The sequence below is a fragment of the Notamacropus eugenii genome, chromosome 1 (genome assembly GCF_028372415.1).
Source record: "Notamacropus eugenii isolate mMacEug1 chromosome 1, mMacEug1.pri_v2, whole genome shotgun sequence".
In the NCBI taxonomy this organism is placed as follows: domain Eukaryota; kingdom Metazoa; phylum Chordata; class Mammalia; order Diprotodontia; family Macropodidae; genus Notamacropus; species Notamacropus eugenii.
Window position 1 is genome coordinate 643,980,121 of NC_092872.1, and position 19,408 is coordinate 643,999,528.

Below are 19,408 nucleotides of genomic sequence, written 5' to 3' on the forward strand. Positions count from 1 at the left end.
GAAAAACAACTCAACAACAACATTACAGGTAAAGGGCCTTGAATTTATGTTATAGGAGGTTAAGTTAAAACAAGGGTTCTTAACCTGGGATCCATTAAATTGGTTGACTGGTTTTTAAATATACCTATTTTGATAACTGCATTTCAATGCAATTAATTTCCTTTGTAATCCTATGTATTTTATGCAATTAAAAATACTATGCTGAGGAGTCCATTGGCTTATCCAGACTACCAAAGGAGTTCATGTCACAAAAAAGTTAACAGCTCCAGAGTTAAAGGAATTGGGGATTTTTAATCTGTGGAAGAGAGGGCTCAGGGGGAACATGATAACTATTTTCAAGTACCTCAAGAACAGTCAGGTGGAAGAGTAACAGACTTGTCCTGCTTCCAACAAGAGTACAGAATGAGGAACAACAGATGAAAACTTCAGGTGCAAAGGTAAATAGACTTGACCTAAAAAAACAATCTTTGACCTACAGCTAGCAGGAACACTTTGATTTTTATAAATAATAAAACTAAGACACAGAGAAGGGAAGAGACTTGTCTATAGCTTCAAGGACAAAGGGAGGAATTGGTGCCCAGATCCTCCGTGACAGGGGTTAACCAAGGGGACATGAACTCCTCCTTACTCAGATCTTCCTGCAAAGGCTGGATGACAATTGTTTAGAATGTCACTGAAGGGATTATTCAGCTACTGTTTAGATCAGACAGCCTCCAAGATCCCCTCCAAAGTCTTAGAAATTCTGTCATATGGTTTTTTCTTTATTAATAAGCAAAAACCAAACTCAGTTGGATCTTTCTTCTCTACAACTCTCCCACATACAGTGTGTGACTGAAAAATGTAATATGATGGAAATTAAAGAGCAAAAGCTTCCTATCCGCTTTTCTTCATCAATGACCTTTTCCCTACATGGATAGATCATTTTCTCAAAGCTCTTGCAAAGCTGAGGAACTAATATACAAGTCAGAAGGCACCAATGCTTTTAATAGAAAGGATCATTAAATATTATGACAGGTAATCAATGAAAATTTTAGAAACTTATTTCCTAAAGAAATACAAAACCACAACAGATTCCCATCTGTTTGAGATGGTATAGGTAGTAATAACTATTAGCTTCCAGAGCATCCTCAGATCTCTTAGCAACAGCAAACAATGCCCCCATTTACAGCAGATGAAGCAAAAGATACAGCTAAAATAATTGATTAAGATTATGAAAATTTCACTACGATTCCAAATTAAACTTCAACAAAACAAGCTGAGGCTACTACACAAGAGAGAAAATAAGTACTTACGATTATCATAAATTGGGTTGGAGACAACAGGAGGAAGAGCTGATATTAAATTGTCATGTTCATCAAGAAGGAAAACTTGAAAACAGAGTCTTACCACATTGAGATCACAGTCTTCAATGTTGAGTAGCTGTTGTTCTGGAACTGAATGATAAAATTATTTTAAGGATATTTAAATAATCATGAAGATTTTTAAGAAGTACATTCTTCCCTCCCAAAATTCTATTCAACTAACTTGGAAATAGTTTAGACAAATATGTTCTTTAAAAAAATAAACGGCACATTTTAAAATCTATAACATATCATTTTCCTGGCCCAGACCAGTGATTCATCATTCAAGTATTTCCAAACATAGGCACCATAGTAGGCACTTTATAAAAGTGAAAAAACAGAAACTGAACCTTCCCTTTCTTGGAAGAACAAGAGAGGAGAATAAAAAATTGATACAGGTAATATAAATGATGCTGAACGGATCAATATATGCAGTACACATCCGTGACCGTGATGTATTGTGATAAAATGCAGTGAAAAGAATGGCAGATTTAGAATCAGGGGACCTGGGTCTGAATATTAGTTTTACCACTTAATACTCTGTGATGACTTTGGGTGAGTCACTTAAAGATTTGATATAGTAATTCATTTTAAAATGTTACTAATATGATAAAAAAAAAAACCTAACTAAAGAGGCAGTGAGGCATCTTAGAATGAATCTGTGATCAGAGGACAAGGGTTAAATTCCTGTTGCTGACACAATGTGACCTTGGGCAAATCACTTAACATATCTGGGTCTCAGCTTCCTTGTCTTTAAAATGATGGGGTTTAGACTATCTTCTGCATTCCTTTCAGTTCTAAATCTATGATCCTATGAACAGATAATTATATTGTATGTAGAGAATTAAGAAGAAACTTAGCTAGACACAGGACAAAAATAGCTAACATAAATGCCACCCACGTGCCTGGCACTGTGCTAAGTGCTTTACAAATACTATCTGATTTGATTCTCCCAACAACCCTGGAAGGTAGGCACCATTATCATCTCCATCATACATCTGAGGAAACTGAGGCAAACAAAAATCAAGTGACTGGCCTGAAGTGACATAGAACATACAAGAATTAAAAGTGGTGTTTTGGGAGGTAATGTGCAGTTGTTTAAAAAAGTCATACTTAGCTTATGCATATAAGAAAAACTCACTAAGATTTTTAGTATGAAATTTTATGTACAAATAATAATTAAAACAAAAAAATTTCTAAAGTTAAAAAGTTTTATGCTAACATTTTTGTAGATTTGCAGAAATAGAAAAACCTTGATAATGCCCTAAAATATATATCGAATTTATATTTGAAAAAAACTCAGTTCCTATTAGAAATATATTTCTGCCCTTTTTTACCCTTATAGCACATCTATTATCATACAATTACTAAAATTGCAACTTTCATGTTTCTTAATCCTGAAATAAGTTCTTACAATGCTCAATTCACTGTCCAGAAAAGTACTGAAATTGAAAGTATATATATATATGTATATGTATATATATATGTATGTGCATACATATATATATATTATGTGCACATATAAATCCCTACAACTAAAGGACAAATTTCCTAGTATTGTACATTGCAGTACTTATTAAAATAACTGTGACTTTTTTTTTTTGGATTAAGGTTCTCATGGATGTGACATTCAGCAAAATAACATGTATAAATTTCTCCACAATAGCAATATAATGCTACTTATTCTTTTATCATCCCTAACTTCACCAGATTTAGAACTATACCATATATAGTGCAGAGGTTCTCAAAACTAGCATCCGGAACATGCTGCACCACGCAGCACATCAACACCCAAAGGTCAAAACAATATCAATATCTGCATCACAGCGGTGTACTCTGCCTCCTCAATCTATGGGTGCCAACAATGCCTACTCAGTAAAATATTTTTAACAATATTGTAACGTAATGATGCAAAGAAGATGTAAATGATTTCAAATAACTTTTGAATGAAAAATACTGAACAATAAAGATTACCTGGCATAAGACAAACAGTTGTGTAGATGTACCTATATATATATATATATATATATATATATATATATATATATATATATATATATATATATATATAAAATAACTCAAAATGATGGTATATTTGATATAAATTTATGACAATATAAACATATCCAGTCTTTCCACAAAATTAAAGAAATATGTATCATCCACAATTTATTGACTTACAATATTCTTAAATTTGATCTCAAAATCTGAATAAAAAGTTAGATGCTAAAGACGTCTATCCCTTTTTCTGCTTATTTATTTTATAGATGGCTTAATATTATTCATCCTAATTACAGAGTGAGAAAAATTAAGAATGGCTTTTGTTCTTCACAAAAAATTATACTATGAAGCTTAGTACTTGAGAACTCTTTATACCAATACCATCTTTCCAGTTCCACTAATTTTCACATTGCTTAGGCTGCATCAAAATATGGAAGCATCTTTTCTTTCTATATCAAGCTGGCAGCAAGTGCACCCCTAATTTCATAGTCTAGCACAAGCTTAATGAAGCACCACTTTTAACACTTTAACATTTTAATATTCCTCTGCTCCAAAATCTTCAATGGCCACCCTTTTTTGCCTATATGATAAAGTCCAAACTCCTTATCATGGCCTTAAACACTGAAGTTCAAAGATACCTTTTTAAACTGCTTTCTCACTTCTCTGCAAAAATTCATCAATCAACAAGCTTTTATGAGAAGTTTACTATTTGTCAGCCTTGTGCCTGATATAGGCATCATGCCACTAATAATACAAACAAAACAGAACTATTTCCTGACCTCAAGGAGCTTACATTGTACAGGGGAGACCAAATGTACATAAAGAAGTATAAACAACTGTAGATAACCAAAGAGGAGAAGGTACCAGCATCACGAGGAGCTAGAAAAGGGTTTCTATAGGTGTCTTTGAACTGAGTCTTAAAGGAAACCAGGACTGTAAGAAGTCAAAGTGAGGAGAGGAAACATTCCAAGCACTGGAGGGGGCTGGGGGTGGCCAGGGCAAAGGAGTATCATGTGTGGGAAACATCAAACAGGGGCAGGGATGACTAAACTGCAGTTTGTAGGGGCTGGATCGTGAAAAGATTTAAATGATAAACAGGAGGAGTTTATCTTTGATCCTAGAGATAACAGGGAGCCACTGGAGTTTACTGAGGGAAGGGAGAACATCCTTAACTTTATGTTCAAGGTTACTTAGCTCCTTAAGCAGGTCTTACACCTTCTTGCCTATGTTGCCTTTGATTAGCTCTATTTCTCCTCCTGCTCTTCACTTCTCCAAATATTATTCACGTTTAAAGGACCTGTTCAAGACCACCTCCTCTGTAAGCCATTCTTGACCCCTCCCCAATCCAGTCTGTTCTTTCCTTCTGTATTTCTACTGCCATCACTTTTTGTACCATTTATCATATACTGCTCTATTTTCAATTCTCAGTTATGACTGTCATCTCTCCAACTAAATAATATACTCTCTAATGGTAGGATTATGTTATGCATTGTTTTCTAGCTCTCATAAAGCAAAATTACCTTGTATATATTTTATATACATTTATATGGGTATATGTTGTTTTCCTAATAGACCATCACTCCTTGAGGGCAGGAGCCATTTCATTTCTGACTTTCTGTTCCAAATGCCTGGTATACGGCATTTAATAAATGCATATTGGCTGACTGCCTAGCCAAAGTATTTTGAACATGGCAGCCATTTCATTTTATTTCTGGACCTGACCTGTGATTACATAGGTTTAGGAAACTCCCTGGTGAGGAAACTTCCTCTTCCAAAGCAGATCAGCATCTATGCTGCAACTTACAATCTTAGACTCTCAATTAGTACTCATAAATTCACAATGCCCCCCCACAAAAAAACCTTAAAGGAATATGAAGCTCCAGAGCATTGTTAGATATATCTGACAGCCTTATGCCAAAAAAGAGACATGACTGAAGAACAGCTAGTAGAAACTTTTAGAGAAGAATTTAGTATAAACACAGAAGACAAGTGATTTTGGAATATGACTTAAAGGTAATATTTCTGGAAAAAGAGGATAAAAGAGCTGTCTGGCTTATGCAATAATACTAAGGTTATTATATAACAGTCCCAAGAATGAGTTATTTTTAATAAATTTTTGATATTACTTTATTTAGTTTCCTCTCTACAATCTTCTTTCTGCCCTGATTCCTTTATGATATCCCATCATTTATGTCAAAAAAAATTTTTTTAAAGAAAGAAAAAGAGGGGAAACATTTCAGCAAAACTGATCAATAAAAAAAAAAAGTTGACATTAAATGCAATGTTCCACTACCACCTCAGCAAAGAAGCAACAGAGGAAGGGGACAGTGGGAGAAAGGGGTCTTCCCATATCTCTTCTCTGGAGCCAAGCTTATTCTTTATAACTTCTCAACATTCATTTTCAATTGTTTTGTGGTTATCGTCTTTTCTATTTATGTCATTGCTGTCACAGTGTATATTGTTTTCCTGGCCCAACTTATTTTTACTTCACCTTTTTTTTACTTCATGTCTTCCCATGCCTCTCTGTATTCATCATCTATATCAGTTCTTACAGTACAGTAATAATCCCCAATCAACTGATGGACATCTAGTTTGTTTCCCAAAAAGTGCTGCAATAAATATTTTTGGTGTATGTGCCTTTCTATTGTGCAAAATAACTGAAAATAATATCATATCTGATATAAATTTGACAAAATATAAACATATTCAATCTTTCTACAAAATTAGAGAACTATTAATCGTTCACACCTTATTGACTTACATATTTATAATAATACAAAAGAATCAATCAGCAAACATTTATTAAGTGCCTACTATGTGCCAAGCATGCATACAAATATATCGAGCTATATATAGGAAAAATAGGAGATAATTAATGGAGGGAAGGTGCTAGAATTAGGAAGAGCTGGGGAAAGTTAAAAGCTAAAGCTTCCTTTAGAAGATGAGATTTTGGTTAGGACTTAAAGGAAGTCAGTAGTTGGAATGAAGGAAGAAGAGCATTCCAAGCATGGGGGACAGACAACTATAATGAAATTCCCTTGAGAACTTTGTTCATATCCATTGATCACTTCTCCATCTGGGAATGGTTTTCAGTCATATATTTCTGTTAGTTGTCTGTACATCTTAAGTACAAAACCCCAACAGCTAAGCATGAATTATTTACAAGATCATAGGTTTAACTGACCTAGTTCTGGAAAGGAGCAGAGAGCTCAACTAGCCCCAAACCTTGTTTTACAAATAAGGAAGGGGAAAAATAAAAGGTTTGGTGACTTCTTCAAGGTCACAATGATCATTAAGTATCAAAGCTATTATTTCAACTAGGTCCTCTGGTCATTTTTTGCTAGTCTGTCATGGTGCTGTGAATACATTTTAAAAACTGAAGGTTGAGTTTGACACTGTGGCAACATAAAGAAGAGGAAAGGAATTCTTGCCAAGAAGAAATAGTAAAACAGGTAGGTTGTGTAATATAAAAGAGACAAGTTTAGACTAGAGGAATGTTTATGTGGTGTATATATCCATATCTACATATACAGATATATACATATAAAAATGTCATATGTATATATACACGCATGTATGCTGTTATATATATATGTAGGTGTGTGTGTATAAAACTTGTTACAACATATTAAATTTATAAAGTCTAATGACAAAGTGTTAAAAATTGCTTTGGTAATGGTATAATGGAAGTTTGTACTCTCACTAGCTGTGTGGCCCTGAAAAAGACACAGTTTCTCTGAGCTTTCAGTTTCCTCACCTGTAAAATGTCTCACAGGTTTATGCGGAGAGGCTTTGTAAAACATGAAGTATCGGTATAAGATACCTCCTACAAGAAGTCTTCCCTAACAGTTACTAAGTACTTTTTGTGAGCAAGACACAATGTTAGATCCTAGGAGTAAAACAGTCCTTGCCCTCAAGAAACTTGCCATTTGTCTACTGGGGCCATGGCACAAGCACACAGATAGGTATAATGAGGACACAGGTGAGAACATTTAGGAAAGCTTCACAGAGAGAAGCACCTGAAGATCAAAGAAGGGAAGACTAGCTGATGGGAGGCAACAAGGAAGTTCATTAATACATGGGCCACAACTGGCACAAATCCTGGGAAGTCACAGCTTTCGTGCTGAATTTGGGAAACAACAGATAATTGTTTCCTGACTACACCCCCAGGCTGCACAAAAATGGATGTGAAACAAAGCTGGAAACATCACAGGATTTCATAGCCAACAGTGGCAGCAGGACCTGGAGTCAGGAAGTCCTGAGTTCAAATTCAGACACCTCCTAGCGGACTGACCCTGGATGAGTCATTTAACCTCCACTTGCCTCAGTTTCCTCATCTGTAAAATGAGGCTAATAATAGCACCTACCTCCCAGAATTGTTGTAAGGATCAACGAAGTATCAATTGTAAAGTGCTTAGCACAGTGCCTGTCACAAAGTATGAGCTATATAAATGTTAATTTTCATCATTATTATTATTCCAGCTCCTTCACTTTGTAGATGAGGTAATGGAAGCCCAGAGGAGCTTCAGTCTGACAGGGATTCTTTCCACTGTACCTCTTATCTCTTATAAAAAGGGAACCAAGATGAAGGGGTTGCATGGATTTAAACTTCTTGGTCTTCAGTCAAAAGCTCTTCCCCTGAGCCACACTCCCTGACAAGCTAAGGCCAGACTGTGAAGGACACCAGCATTAGCCTAAGGATCATAAGGCAGCCACGAAGATGGCTGCCAGGAGTCACACTGATCCCTACTCAACCCCACTTCTCAGGTAGACAGAGGGTGGGGTCAGTAATGGGTTTAACCTTCTTTAATAATTTCCAGTCTTTAAAAACGTTCACATTCTGTATTCAACACATCTGCACTAATTTGAGTGACTTAAAAGTCCTAGTTGCCACACAAGTCAAATACCAGGGTCTTTTTTTCTGTCAGCATTTAGTTCTCACTGATTTTGTTACCAGCCCTTATAAATGTAGTAAAGAAATCTATAAACTATTATGAAAGAGGAAGCATGCATCCAGTCAATTCCTCTTAATCTATTTTTAAATTCTACTTCATACTTGATCAACAGAATATGATGTAACATTCATGTTCTCCTTTTTTAAATTAAAAGTTTAAAACATGTCTTTAAGGACCCAAATAAGAGAGGAATGCTTTACTCACAAACAAACATGATATACACATGGTGACAGACTATGGGAAGGAAAGAAATTAACTTTTTATAATGCACCACTACAACAGACTTTTTGAAACTGAAAATGTAAATTTAAAACCAATAAAATTATTCCCTAGTTCTGTAGACATAAACTTTTAAAAATTCTATGAATGCTAAATATCATTAGTGTGAAACAAGTCAAATAGAATGGGCATACTGTACCTTGGTAAACCATTTTATAAACATTATAAGAAAAAAAGTAAAGTTTAGTTACAATTCAATTTCTTCTTACACACTATATAAAACACTAACCTTTTAGAGATGAGAGAGAAGAAGAAGAGGAAGGGACCCAAGGGGAAAGAGATGAAGATAATGACCCAAGAGCAGAAGGCATGGTGTACAGTCTGCCATACTGGGAGGTCAGATAAGGTAAGCATTCATCTAGGGGAAGAGGGTAAAGGGTAGTGAAAGAAAGGATCTAGAAGCAGAGTCCAAAGTTACAGTGGGAGGAAGATGAAGGTAATAGATCAGAGGGTAAAAGTGTGGAGATGAGCAGGAAGTGAAGTGATTTAATAAAAGCTTGTTGATTGATATCTATGTCAATTTGGATAGAAATTTCTGAATTAACAGTGCCAACCTGCCTAAAATTAAAGCTCTGATTTTTTTATATGAACTGCTGAAGCAATATAAACATCAACTTCCTTGATAAAAGCATAAAATGAAATTTAAAATTGGTCTAATTGGTGGACTGATTGAAATCAAGAACTGAATAGCAACATTCTTTTTCATGAAATCGTGGAAATTTCCATAACAACAAAAGCAAAATAAATAAGGATATTTTGTTTCTAGGTTCACATTCTTCAATCCTTAAAGGATCTATGATTTAATTTGTATAGGTATTTCCAACAATGCAGATAAAATCACAAATCCCTCTATGCTTTAGTAGACAGATGATTTTAATGAACTTCTATGACCAAAAAAAAAAAAAAATAACCTATGGCCAACTTGGTGATCTGCCTCTCTGAAAGTAATTAGACTGGTCTAAGATGATAGGTATACCATCCACTGCCAAGACTATATTCAAATTCTTTCTAGTTTGGTAGGATGAATGAACCCAGGGTCACCCTCATACCATAAGAATGCAAAGGAAGACTTTAGTTTAAAAATGTAAAATAGAATTATTGGTCAGCATATTGTATTCCAAACCAGTACAACAGTAGTCTTGTAGTTTTGATTGCTTTTTTGTACAGGTTAATTTGATAAGGTAAAAGGCTCTAATTACTGATGACCAGGCACTGGGATACAAATCACTTGCCTTGCTAGACTTTTCTCCTTGTCAGATGCCAAGGCTATATAATTTACTTCAAAAATTAAATTATAAAAGAAAAGGCTTATACATCCTTATGACAAAACACTACCTTGCATACATGGAATGCAAGAAACTGAAACATGAGACAGAAATGTAAATTCCACAGAGTCAAAGACCATGTTAGGTCAATGTTATATTGCATGTGCCGTGTCAAGGTGTCCTTTGAGAACTTAACAAAGAGTGGCATTAGGATAGTAAACAGAATCCAGTCATTGAATATTTACAACTACTGACTGCAAGCTGACTTTATATACTTAAGATAGAGCAACTTTCAACAATGACACAGTAGTACTACCACGTGTGTTCATTTTCCATGTACTACACCAAAGAGTGGATTCTAATTAGAGAAGAGATTTAAATCAAAGAAATCAAATACCAAACTTTAATTTTGGACTACCAAATTTGCAATCCTTAGTTGTCCAGAGTATCATGACATTTCACAAGAAGCCCCAAACTATGTAGCCATCATGGGAATCAATTAACAGGACTCAGTTCCAAATCTAAAGCGATTATGACAAGGAAGATGTGGCCTGGCCTCAATGCATGCTAGATGCCATAATTCATACTAAAATGATCGATCCTATGGCTTTTTTTTCTGCCAGAACTGTACAAAGATCTTGCTCTGGGTTTTGCAGAAGGTTTGACTCTCAAAAGGTTGGTTAATATACTGCAGTATCATTAGTCCATACAAGACAATCTGTAAAGCATGAGGCTACAGTGAAAACAGAATGCACTTGCACTTGTTTCTTTCCAGACTACTATCTCTGTAATACAAAACACATCAAATTTTTGAAAAGAATCTGCAGAATACTATTTATCTTGACCAGTTTACAAAAAAATTATAGTCACTTATATAACTTTGCCAGAAAGGCTACTTTTAGCTATTTGTAAAGTCAATTCAGTTGTGCCCAATTTTGTGACCCCATTTTGGGTTCTCTTCGAAAATATACTGGAGTTGTTTGTCATTTCCTTCTCCAGCTCATTTTACAGATGAGAAATTGAGGTAAATAAGGTTAAATGACTTGCCTGGTGTCATATTGCTAGTAAGTACCTGAGTCTCAGGTCCTCCTGACTCCAGGACCAGTGCTTTATCCACTGCGATACCTAGCTGCTCATTTATTTATTTAAGAATGTACAGACAGAAGATTCATTTCTTCTCTTACTAATTGATATAGATGTAAAGCTTCCTAACGATAGAATTTGATTAGAGAAATGCACTAAAATAACTCTGAGGTACCACCTCACACCTATCAGATTGACTAATATCATGAATACGGAAATGATAAATTGGAGGGCAGGTGGGAAAACTGGGATACTAACACACTGTTGGTGCAATTGTGGGTTGATCCAACTATTCTGGAGAACAATTTGGAACTATGCCCAAAGGACTCTAAAACTATGTTTACCCTTTGATCCAGCAATACCACTGCTAGGTCTATATTCCAAAAAGATCTTTAAAAAGGGGGGAAAGGACCTATTTGTACAAAAACATTTATAGCAGCTCTTTTTGTGGTGGGTAAGAATTGGAATTTGAGGGGATACCCATCAATTGGGGAACAGTTAAACAAATTGTGGTATATGATTGTGATGGAATATTATCATTCTATAAGAAATAACAAGCAAGACAATTTCAGAAAAACCTGGAAAGACTTATATGAAATGATGAAAAGTGAAATGAGCAGAACCAGGACAATGTTATACACAGTAACAGCAATATTGTATGATGAAGAACTACGAAATGACTTAGCTATTCTCATCTATACAATGATCTAAGACAATCCCAAAGGACTCATGATGAAGCATGCTATCCACCTCCAGAAAAAGAAGTGATACTGTATCAATATAGACTGAAGCATCTTTCTTTCTTCCTTTCATTCTTATTTTTTTGTTTGAGTCTTCTTGTACAAAATAACTAATATGGAAATATTTTACATGATTGCACATGTAAAACCCATACCAGATTATTTGTCATCTCAGGGACAGGGGAGGGAGGGAAGGGTAGAATTTGGAACTCAAAATTTAAAAAAATTTAAAAATTTGTTTTTACATGTAATTGGGGAAAAAATAAAATATTTTTTAAAAAGAGAGAAACTAAACTAATGAATACCATCTGTATCTTAAAGATATCAAAAACATTTTTTAAAAAACCCTTATCTATAGGAGATAGAAAATTGCTCAAATGATTGAGAAGGGAAATAAGCACAATATGAAACTGAGTTTAAGGTTTGTTTGTGGTTCTAAAAATTTTAGAACCTTAAGATTTGAATAAACATTTTAATCTCTTATTCTAAGTTTTATTAAAAAAAAAATCACATGACAATCATTACCACTACCATAAAACTCCCATCAGAAGACGGAATGAAGCCAATCTGGGAAAAGCTAAGCAAGAAAGTGTGACTTCTTTGAGATATGAAAAACTCAGTTTTTCACTTAGACTAAAATAATGACCTAAAGTATCATATGGTTTGAGAAACCACTCAATGGCACATCTAGGTCATTCTACACTACACATCCTAATACTGCAATTTCAGTCTTGTATCTCTTGTGTGACTGTGAATAAATCAGTTAGCCTCTTTAGACCTTGATTTTCTTATCTGTAAACAACAACACTGGGTCTAGATGATCTCTAAGGCTCATCTCAGCTCTGATGCTATGAGATTCATATCCGGAAGAAACATCCTCCCTCCCAGAAAAATGGTTTCCCATCCCAATTCGTCTCTGTCACCAGCCATTTCCCTAGGCACTTAGGTTCAAAACATTGGAATCATCACCAACTTAGCTTTCTCCTCTATTAATCAATCAAAAATTTATTTATCATCTGTTATGTACACAAAACTCTGCTAAGTATTATGAAGATACAAAGAATTAAGACCACTTATAATCCAGGTAAGACAAATATGTGAAATTTTAAATAACATAAAAATTCAACAACAATAAATGAAAGATTAGATGTTAGATGTGATTATTTGGCAAATGAGCTATATAATAGGTGTTGTGAATTCAGAGGAAGAAGAAATCACAGTAAGTCTAGGAAAGCTTTATGAGGAGACAGATCTTGAGCTAGGCTTTGATAAGTAATGAGAACGTCCCAGGAAGGAAAATAACCAGAGTAAAAGTACAGCAGCAAACAATGTTTTAGAAAAGTAAATGGGGCAGAGGGTTGGCGGGACAGAATTAGAGGCAGGTGGTCATGGCCTTGAATGGCAAGCTAAGAGAGTCACACCTTATTCTTAAGGCAGTGGGAAAGCATGAGCAGAAAAGTGATATGATAAAAGTGTTGAAGAAACTTCATCTGGTGGCAAGGAGTAGGGCATTTTCAAGGAGAGACTAAAGTACAGAAACTAGTCAGAAGGTCATGAGGTGTAAGTTTCTGACCTAGAGAGGCTCTGTGGAAGGGAGGCTAGCAGAAGGCAATGTGGATGACGAGAGCCCAGGTCGTGGTGAATGGTGCCCCAACCATCCAGGCTTGGTGCCACCAACGCTGCCACCACTGCCCTTGCCCAGGCCCCCATTCCTAGATGGGTCATTATGAGGTTCTGAGGGGACTCCCTTGCCTCCAGCTTCTCCTCACTCCAACCGTTCTGTATACTACTCCCTGACTGATTTTTGCCCAAAGACCACTTTTGTCATGCTACTTTCATGGTTAAAAATATTTCATCTTTCCTTACTTTCTACTGCACCAAATCTAAATTCATATTTTGAACTTTCAAGACCTGGTCCCTCATTACCTGCTCAAACCTTATTTTCTACTCTTCTCCAACACATTCCCTCCATTCAAAACAGAATGGTCTTATCCTAGGGTGGGGAACCTGCAGCCTCGAGGTCACACGTTACCCTCAAGTACATTCCTTTGACGGATTCCAAACTTCACAGAACAAATCCCCTCAATAAAGGGACTTGTTGTGTAAAACTTGGACTCAGTCAAAAGGCCACACCCAAGGACCTAGAAGGCTTTGAGACAGCAGGTTCCCCACCTGACTCTTGTCCCTGTAAAACAGTGTTCATTCTTTCCTGAGCCTTGTTCATGATATTATCCTGGCCTGGAAGGCTTACTCTCCTCTGCCATCTACATAAATTCAACCAGTGCTTACAGGGTCACTTCAAATCTCATGTCTACCTGAAACCTCTCACCAACTAATCCAGACCTCACTAATCTACCTGTTCTATGGATGCCTATAATACTTCTGGTCTACACTATACAATTTAACTACTGATCTCATATCATTCTCTATTAATTCATATGTTAGTCTTGTCTCTCCATTAAGACCATGTATGCTTTTTAAGGATACAGAGGTATGTTTCTATCTATAATAATACTCACTTTCTAAAACTTTTTCTCTAACTTTGAACCTTGAAAGTTCAGGAAAATGGCTGGGAAAAAGGAATTTGGTTCATCTTGCCACAACTATTATAATACTCATACATTTCTAAGAAGAATTTTGGAAAATAATGTCTGTCAGACCAATCATGTCATCAACTAGCCTTGTAAAATACACTCACCATTGAAAGGGTTAATTTCTGCTGAAATTCGTGAAATAATGGCTTCTTTAACTTCTTTTTTCTTTACACATCGAATCCCCAAATTTTGAAAACTAGAACAGAGCAAAATTAAGAACTATCAAGTAAATGATTTTTTAGTCACAAAAACAAGAGTGAAATCCTAGGACCTATTGAACACTGCTAAAATTAGTCACTTTAATACTAACAGATGGCATTCCAAAAGTGACAGGAAGCAAAAGGAAAGTTATGTTAAGTTTCTAAAGTATACACTAAAAGGAAAAAGAAACAGAATATACATTTACACAAAATATTTGTAATTACATTCTGACAGCATGTCCAAGTCAAATTTATCAACCTAGAAAACAAAGTATAATCACCAAGATCAAAAGACTAAAAATCACAAAAAGTGACTAATAGGTATTTGCAAAGGATGTGAATAGCTGATATTATGTCACTTTAGAATATGTGATCCTAGACCACAGTGAAATATTGTTTGCTATACATGGTACTTCCTTATCAACAACAACATTCTTATCAATATGGGAGTGGCATAATTCATTCAGAAGAATCAATGGGAAATTAAGAGATTCTGATACTTAAAAATTAAACGTTTACAAAGTTTCAAAATGTCACACTTATGGAAAAGTTCTGAATAGCTATCAACCCTACTCATTTGCATGTGACTAGTAGAGATCACTGCCAGGGGACTCCCCCACCACCACCAGCAGTCATACATAGTCCCACATGGAAAAACCATTACATCATTCAAGTTTGGTGGATGTGAACAAGGAAGCAAAGTTCTCCTATAATAACATTACTGTTCCTTCAAATTTTATTTAGCAATTCAAGTAAACTTTTCTTATGGGCATACCATTCTTATGGGAACTACCATTAATGTTTTCCTCAAAATATTCTCAGAAAACACCCAATTCATATACACTTAGCTTTGCTTAATTTGCACCTGAAATTACTCTGTAGCTCCCTTTCTCTATGTAATAAAGTTGTGTTTTCTATAAAAGATTCTACTTTGTTGAAATTCCTGAAATCATATCACCTAATATTCCTAGCTTTATTTAGAGACTAAGGCTATCTTTCAATTGTTCCACAGGAAAGGGTTCTTCAGTCAAATACTCATTTGAAAACAAAGTCAAGTAATTTCTAAATATATTATTTAATTAGATTTCACTGTTTTTCATTAGAATCAGAATTTTTAATTAGAATTTTCTAATTAAAGGGGCCATCACTTGACTCACTTCTTAAAGAGGCCTATTATTCACCAAATGGGCATTACCTCACTCTAAGTGAGTACCTGAAAAGGCCTTAGCCTAAAAAGGCCAAGGTCTCCCATTTCATCCTGGGCCATCTCCAGCCATCTTGATGAATATATCTGGTCAATGGACCCAGATGTCTCAAGAGGAGAAAGTGAGGCTGGTGACTTGTACAACCCTCCCTCACTCAAAGCAAAATCAACTACAAGTCATGTCATGATTTCCCTGAAGTCATGATCCTCTTCGAAATGAATGACAAACACTACTGTTTTTCATATAATTTTAGACAAGTAATGATTGTTACACCATAGATTTGAATATATCTAGTCTGACCCCCTCTTTCAGAGATGGAGAAATTAAGAGTCAGAACTTAAGTAATTTGTTAAGGTCCAAATTTCTCTGGCCCATCTAGTTAGTGACAGAATTCAGCTATTGTTCTGACTTTCATTCCAGGTCTCTTTCCACTAGACTACATTGCCTCTCTATATATCCTTCAAGGTAAATACACATTCAGATTTTATGCTTATCCAAAGTAAAATGATCTCATTTTCCCCCACAAAAAGATAAAAGGTACACCACTAGCATTACTGACATTATAATAAATTATTATTATTTTTTTTGGATTCACAAAATCAGTTGAAAATCCTAAGCAGTGTATTACTAGCAACATGTTAAAAATTTTTTTTTTCATTTTAGGAATGGAAAAAAGAAGGCAGTCCAGTCAGCCCAGTGTTCCAACAACAAACACTACAAATCCAAGAGACAGGCATGTTAGGGGAACAGGTTTTGCTTATGACTCAGGTCCTCTCTAGCTCTTTTTCCATTCGTAGTTTAGCCTAACCCAAGACACATGGAATACGAAATGAAATTATGCTCAAACAACTACAAGTCTACAAAGTGTTTATAATTAATAATAAATTACAAAATATAAACATTATATCCTTTACAGGGATAAACAGTTGATGTATTATGGTTAATATGTATCTAAAGCCAAAAAATGACAAATCAGCAAATTCATTAATTACAGTGTTACTTCTACTGTCAACTGTACAATTTATTTACTTGAAAATAGTCTGCTGCCCCTTATTATAGTCATAAATGCCCATCAGAAATATCAGTGCACCTGACTTAACACACCTTGCTTTTGTAGTCACAGAAGCATACTTAAGAATGGAGAAAACAAATGCCTCCTGGTAAACATAATTTCAAAGACACCAGGCCAGTTTCCTGGTCCTCTAAAAAACACCAGTTTATTTAAACAAAAACACTATCTTACTTTGAAAGCTTTGATTCCAGTGAATATGCAAATTCCTCCACTCTATTTACCCTTCCAACTCTTCCCAGCCTAACTTCACAAACATTTTAAATAGTTGTCATTAAACCTTAGGGAGAATGGATTTCAGATACTTTCCTAAGAACAAGTTTTAACTGGGTGTGTAGGGGCTGGGCAGGAGAGATGAGGGAGAAAGGAAGATGAAGATGCTAAGGACTGGAGAAAGAGAGACATGGAGGAGAAAGAAAAGCATGTAACTAAAAGACTGAAGGCACCAAAGACACTAGCTTGATTCATCGTTTTCAACCATGTTAGCCAGAGTGAACATTTTCACAAGGCACAGACTCTCACATAAGCCCCTAACATGTTATACCTTACAAAAGGAGCATAGACAGGACTCTGATTCCTGAATTTGCTAAATGTGTTATCCTGAGTGGATTTTAATTTTTGATAGGCTATTTTGGTAATAAATATGTAATTTGAGAGTCTAAAGGACATTAACCTAGATAACATATCTACTAGTCATTAAAAAAGACATTTTTCTATCAGTTAGCATTAGTTATCACATATAAATATCTACAGCAAATACTACTCTTTCACTAATTACCTACTACAATCAGTTTAGTTTTTAGTAGTCTGATTTCTATAGATGAACAATTCATTTTCAAAGGTAAATATATGGATTAGAAGAAACAAGGCTTTAAACCGTGACTAACAAAATGACAGGAATAAACATGGAGGTTCAAGGGAGAAAAATCAGAAAGGATTGGGGACATGAAGGAGAAGGTAAAGGGAGGAAAGGATATGATAAGAAAAAAGGCACATTCACAAAAGAAAACAAACAATCATTTTTTAAAGCAATTAACATCTAAGAAGTATTGCATTATGCTGTGACCAACCTAGAAATGGGATTATGATTAAGTTGTGGCATCTCACAACTTATTTAGGCCAGTTGTCAAACAGATCATACTATTCATCACAGGGTCTACTCTATTTTTTTTAAAAACAAAAATGCACATTTTTTGTATGAGAAAAATCAGTGGATAAAAGGAAGAAAAATATAGCAAAGTGAATGAGAGTTCGCATCAAATACTATGGGGAAAGGAAATGATGCTTATCAGTCAACAGGAATAGTATGAAAACTTGAACCCACAGTTAAGAAGTGCTGAAGGGGTTGAGAGCAGAAGAAGTTGAAGAAACCCTGCATGGACATAGAGAGGAGTTGTTTTCTAATCCTCTTCTTGGTCCTGAAGGCTCTAGTAGGTTGTATTTCCCACAAACACCAGCCCAAGAGAGAGAATGGTCACTTACATCAGAGCTCTGCGTTCCTGACCAAACTCGGCTTCATAGTAGCCATCTTTACAATCTTTTCCAACTAGATCATGGGGATGTGGTTTGTATGGCTCATTCTTTGTTACCAGAGTTATTCTCACTTTTCCTTTTCCTTTCCCATAGCAATTCATGATCTGAAAAAGGAAAGAAATTTCAAGTAGTAAAATGAAATTATGCATCATGAACAGCTAATCTATTCACTACTGACCTCCCCACCCCAATAGTTTTATTTATACACCATATTCAAACATTGCATGAATGGAATTGGATAGAGATTTCTATAATGTATTTGCTTGGAAGAATTAATCTTTTCTTGGCCTTGGGCTCTTGCTTCTAATGTCAAACTGTGAAGTCAGCTGGCCTATGGTGTTTTAGTTTCTTGACTTTTAAAAATGAGTAAAGCAATGCTCATTTAAAACTATTATTATATAAAATTAGGAGGAAACTCAAATGTAAATTACAGAATAAATTATCATTGCCTAAATGTACATATAAAATAAGCCAAGTTGATTACAATAAGGTATATTTACTGTGATAAAAATTTCTTTAACTTGTATATTTAAATCACATTACAATCAATTTCACTTAAAAAAATACCCCACCATTTAAATACAGCTAATTCATTATTAATAAGATAATTATTCATCATCTTGGCCTGGGAAAATATTTATGATAGTCTGCATTCATTGTGTGCTAAGTGTAGACCATAATTAGGATAAAGAAGTTACCAGGATGTCAAAACAAGTTCTACTAGAACTGGTTAGAGAAAATATGACTTGAATGAAGATTCAGTAAGAGGGTGAAGCATAGTTTGGTGGAGGGAAGGAAAGAATATTTTAGACCAGAGGAAATGATTACTATTTAGAGCTCAAACGTTTTGGTCTCAGAACCCCTTTACATACTTAAAAATTACTTCTTGTTATTATTATTATGAAAATCATTTTGACCTTGTAGACACCCGTCCCTCCCCCCAAAAAAAGAGACCTGAAGTCCCTTGGATTCTCAGGACCATACTTGGGAAACCATTGATTTTGAGGAATGGCTAGGTAAAACAGAGGAGTACAAACAAGGGTAGAACAAAGTAAACAGAAGTTAGTCATGTAAGAGGGAATCCATGGTAACTTCAAAACTGCAATTTTGAAACTAACTTCAATTTGAAAAGCAACTGGAAAAT

The 19,408-nt window shown here is 35.1% G+C and overlaps 1 protein-coding gene across 1 annotated transcript in view; it reads right to left on the reverse strand.

The window, feature by feature from the left end:
- The window catches only part of REL (REL proto-oncogene, NF-kB subunit), a 54,137-nt gene that overhangs the window by 21,123 nt on the left and 13,606 nt on the right, over positions 1–19,408 (reverse strand). The window contains 3 exon segments of the mRNA XM_072635481.1: positions 1,293–1,433; positions 14,362–14,453; positions 18,214–18,368. Coding sequence (XP_072491582.1) covers positions 1,293–1,433; positions 14,362–14,453; positions 18,214–18,368 — 388 coding nt within the window.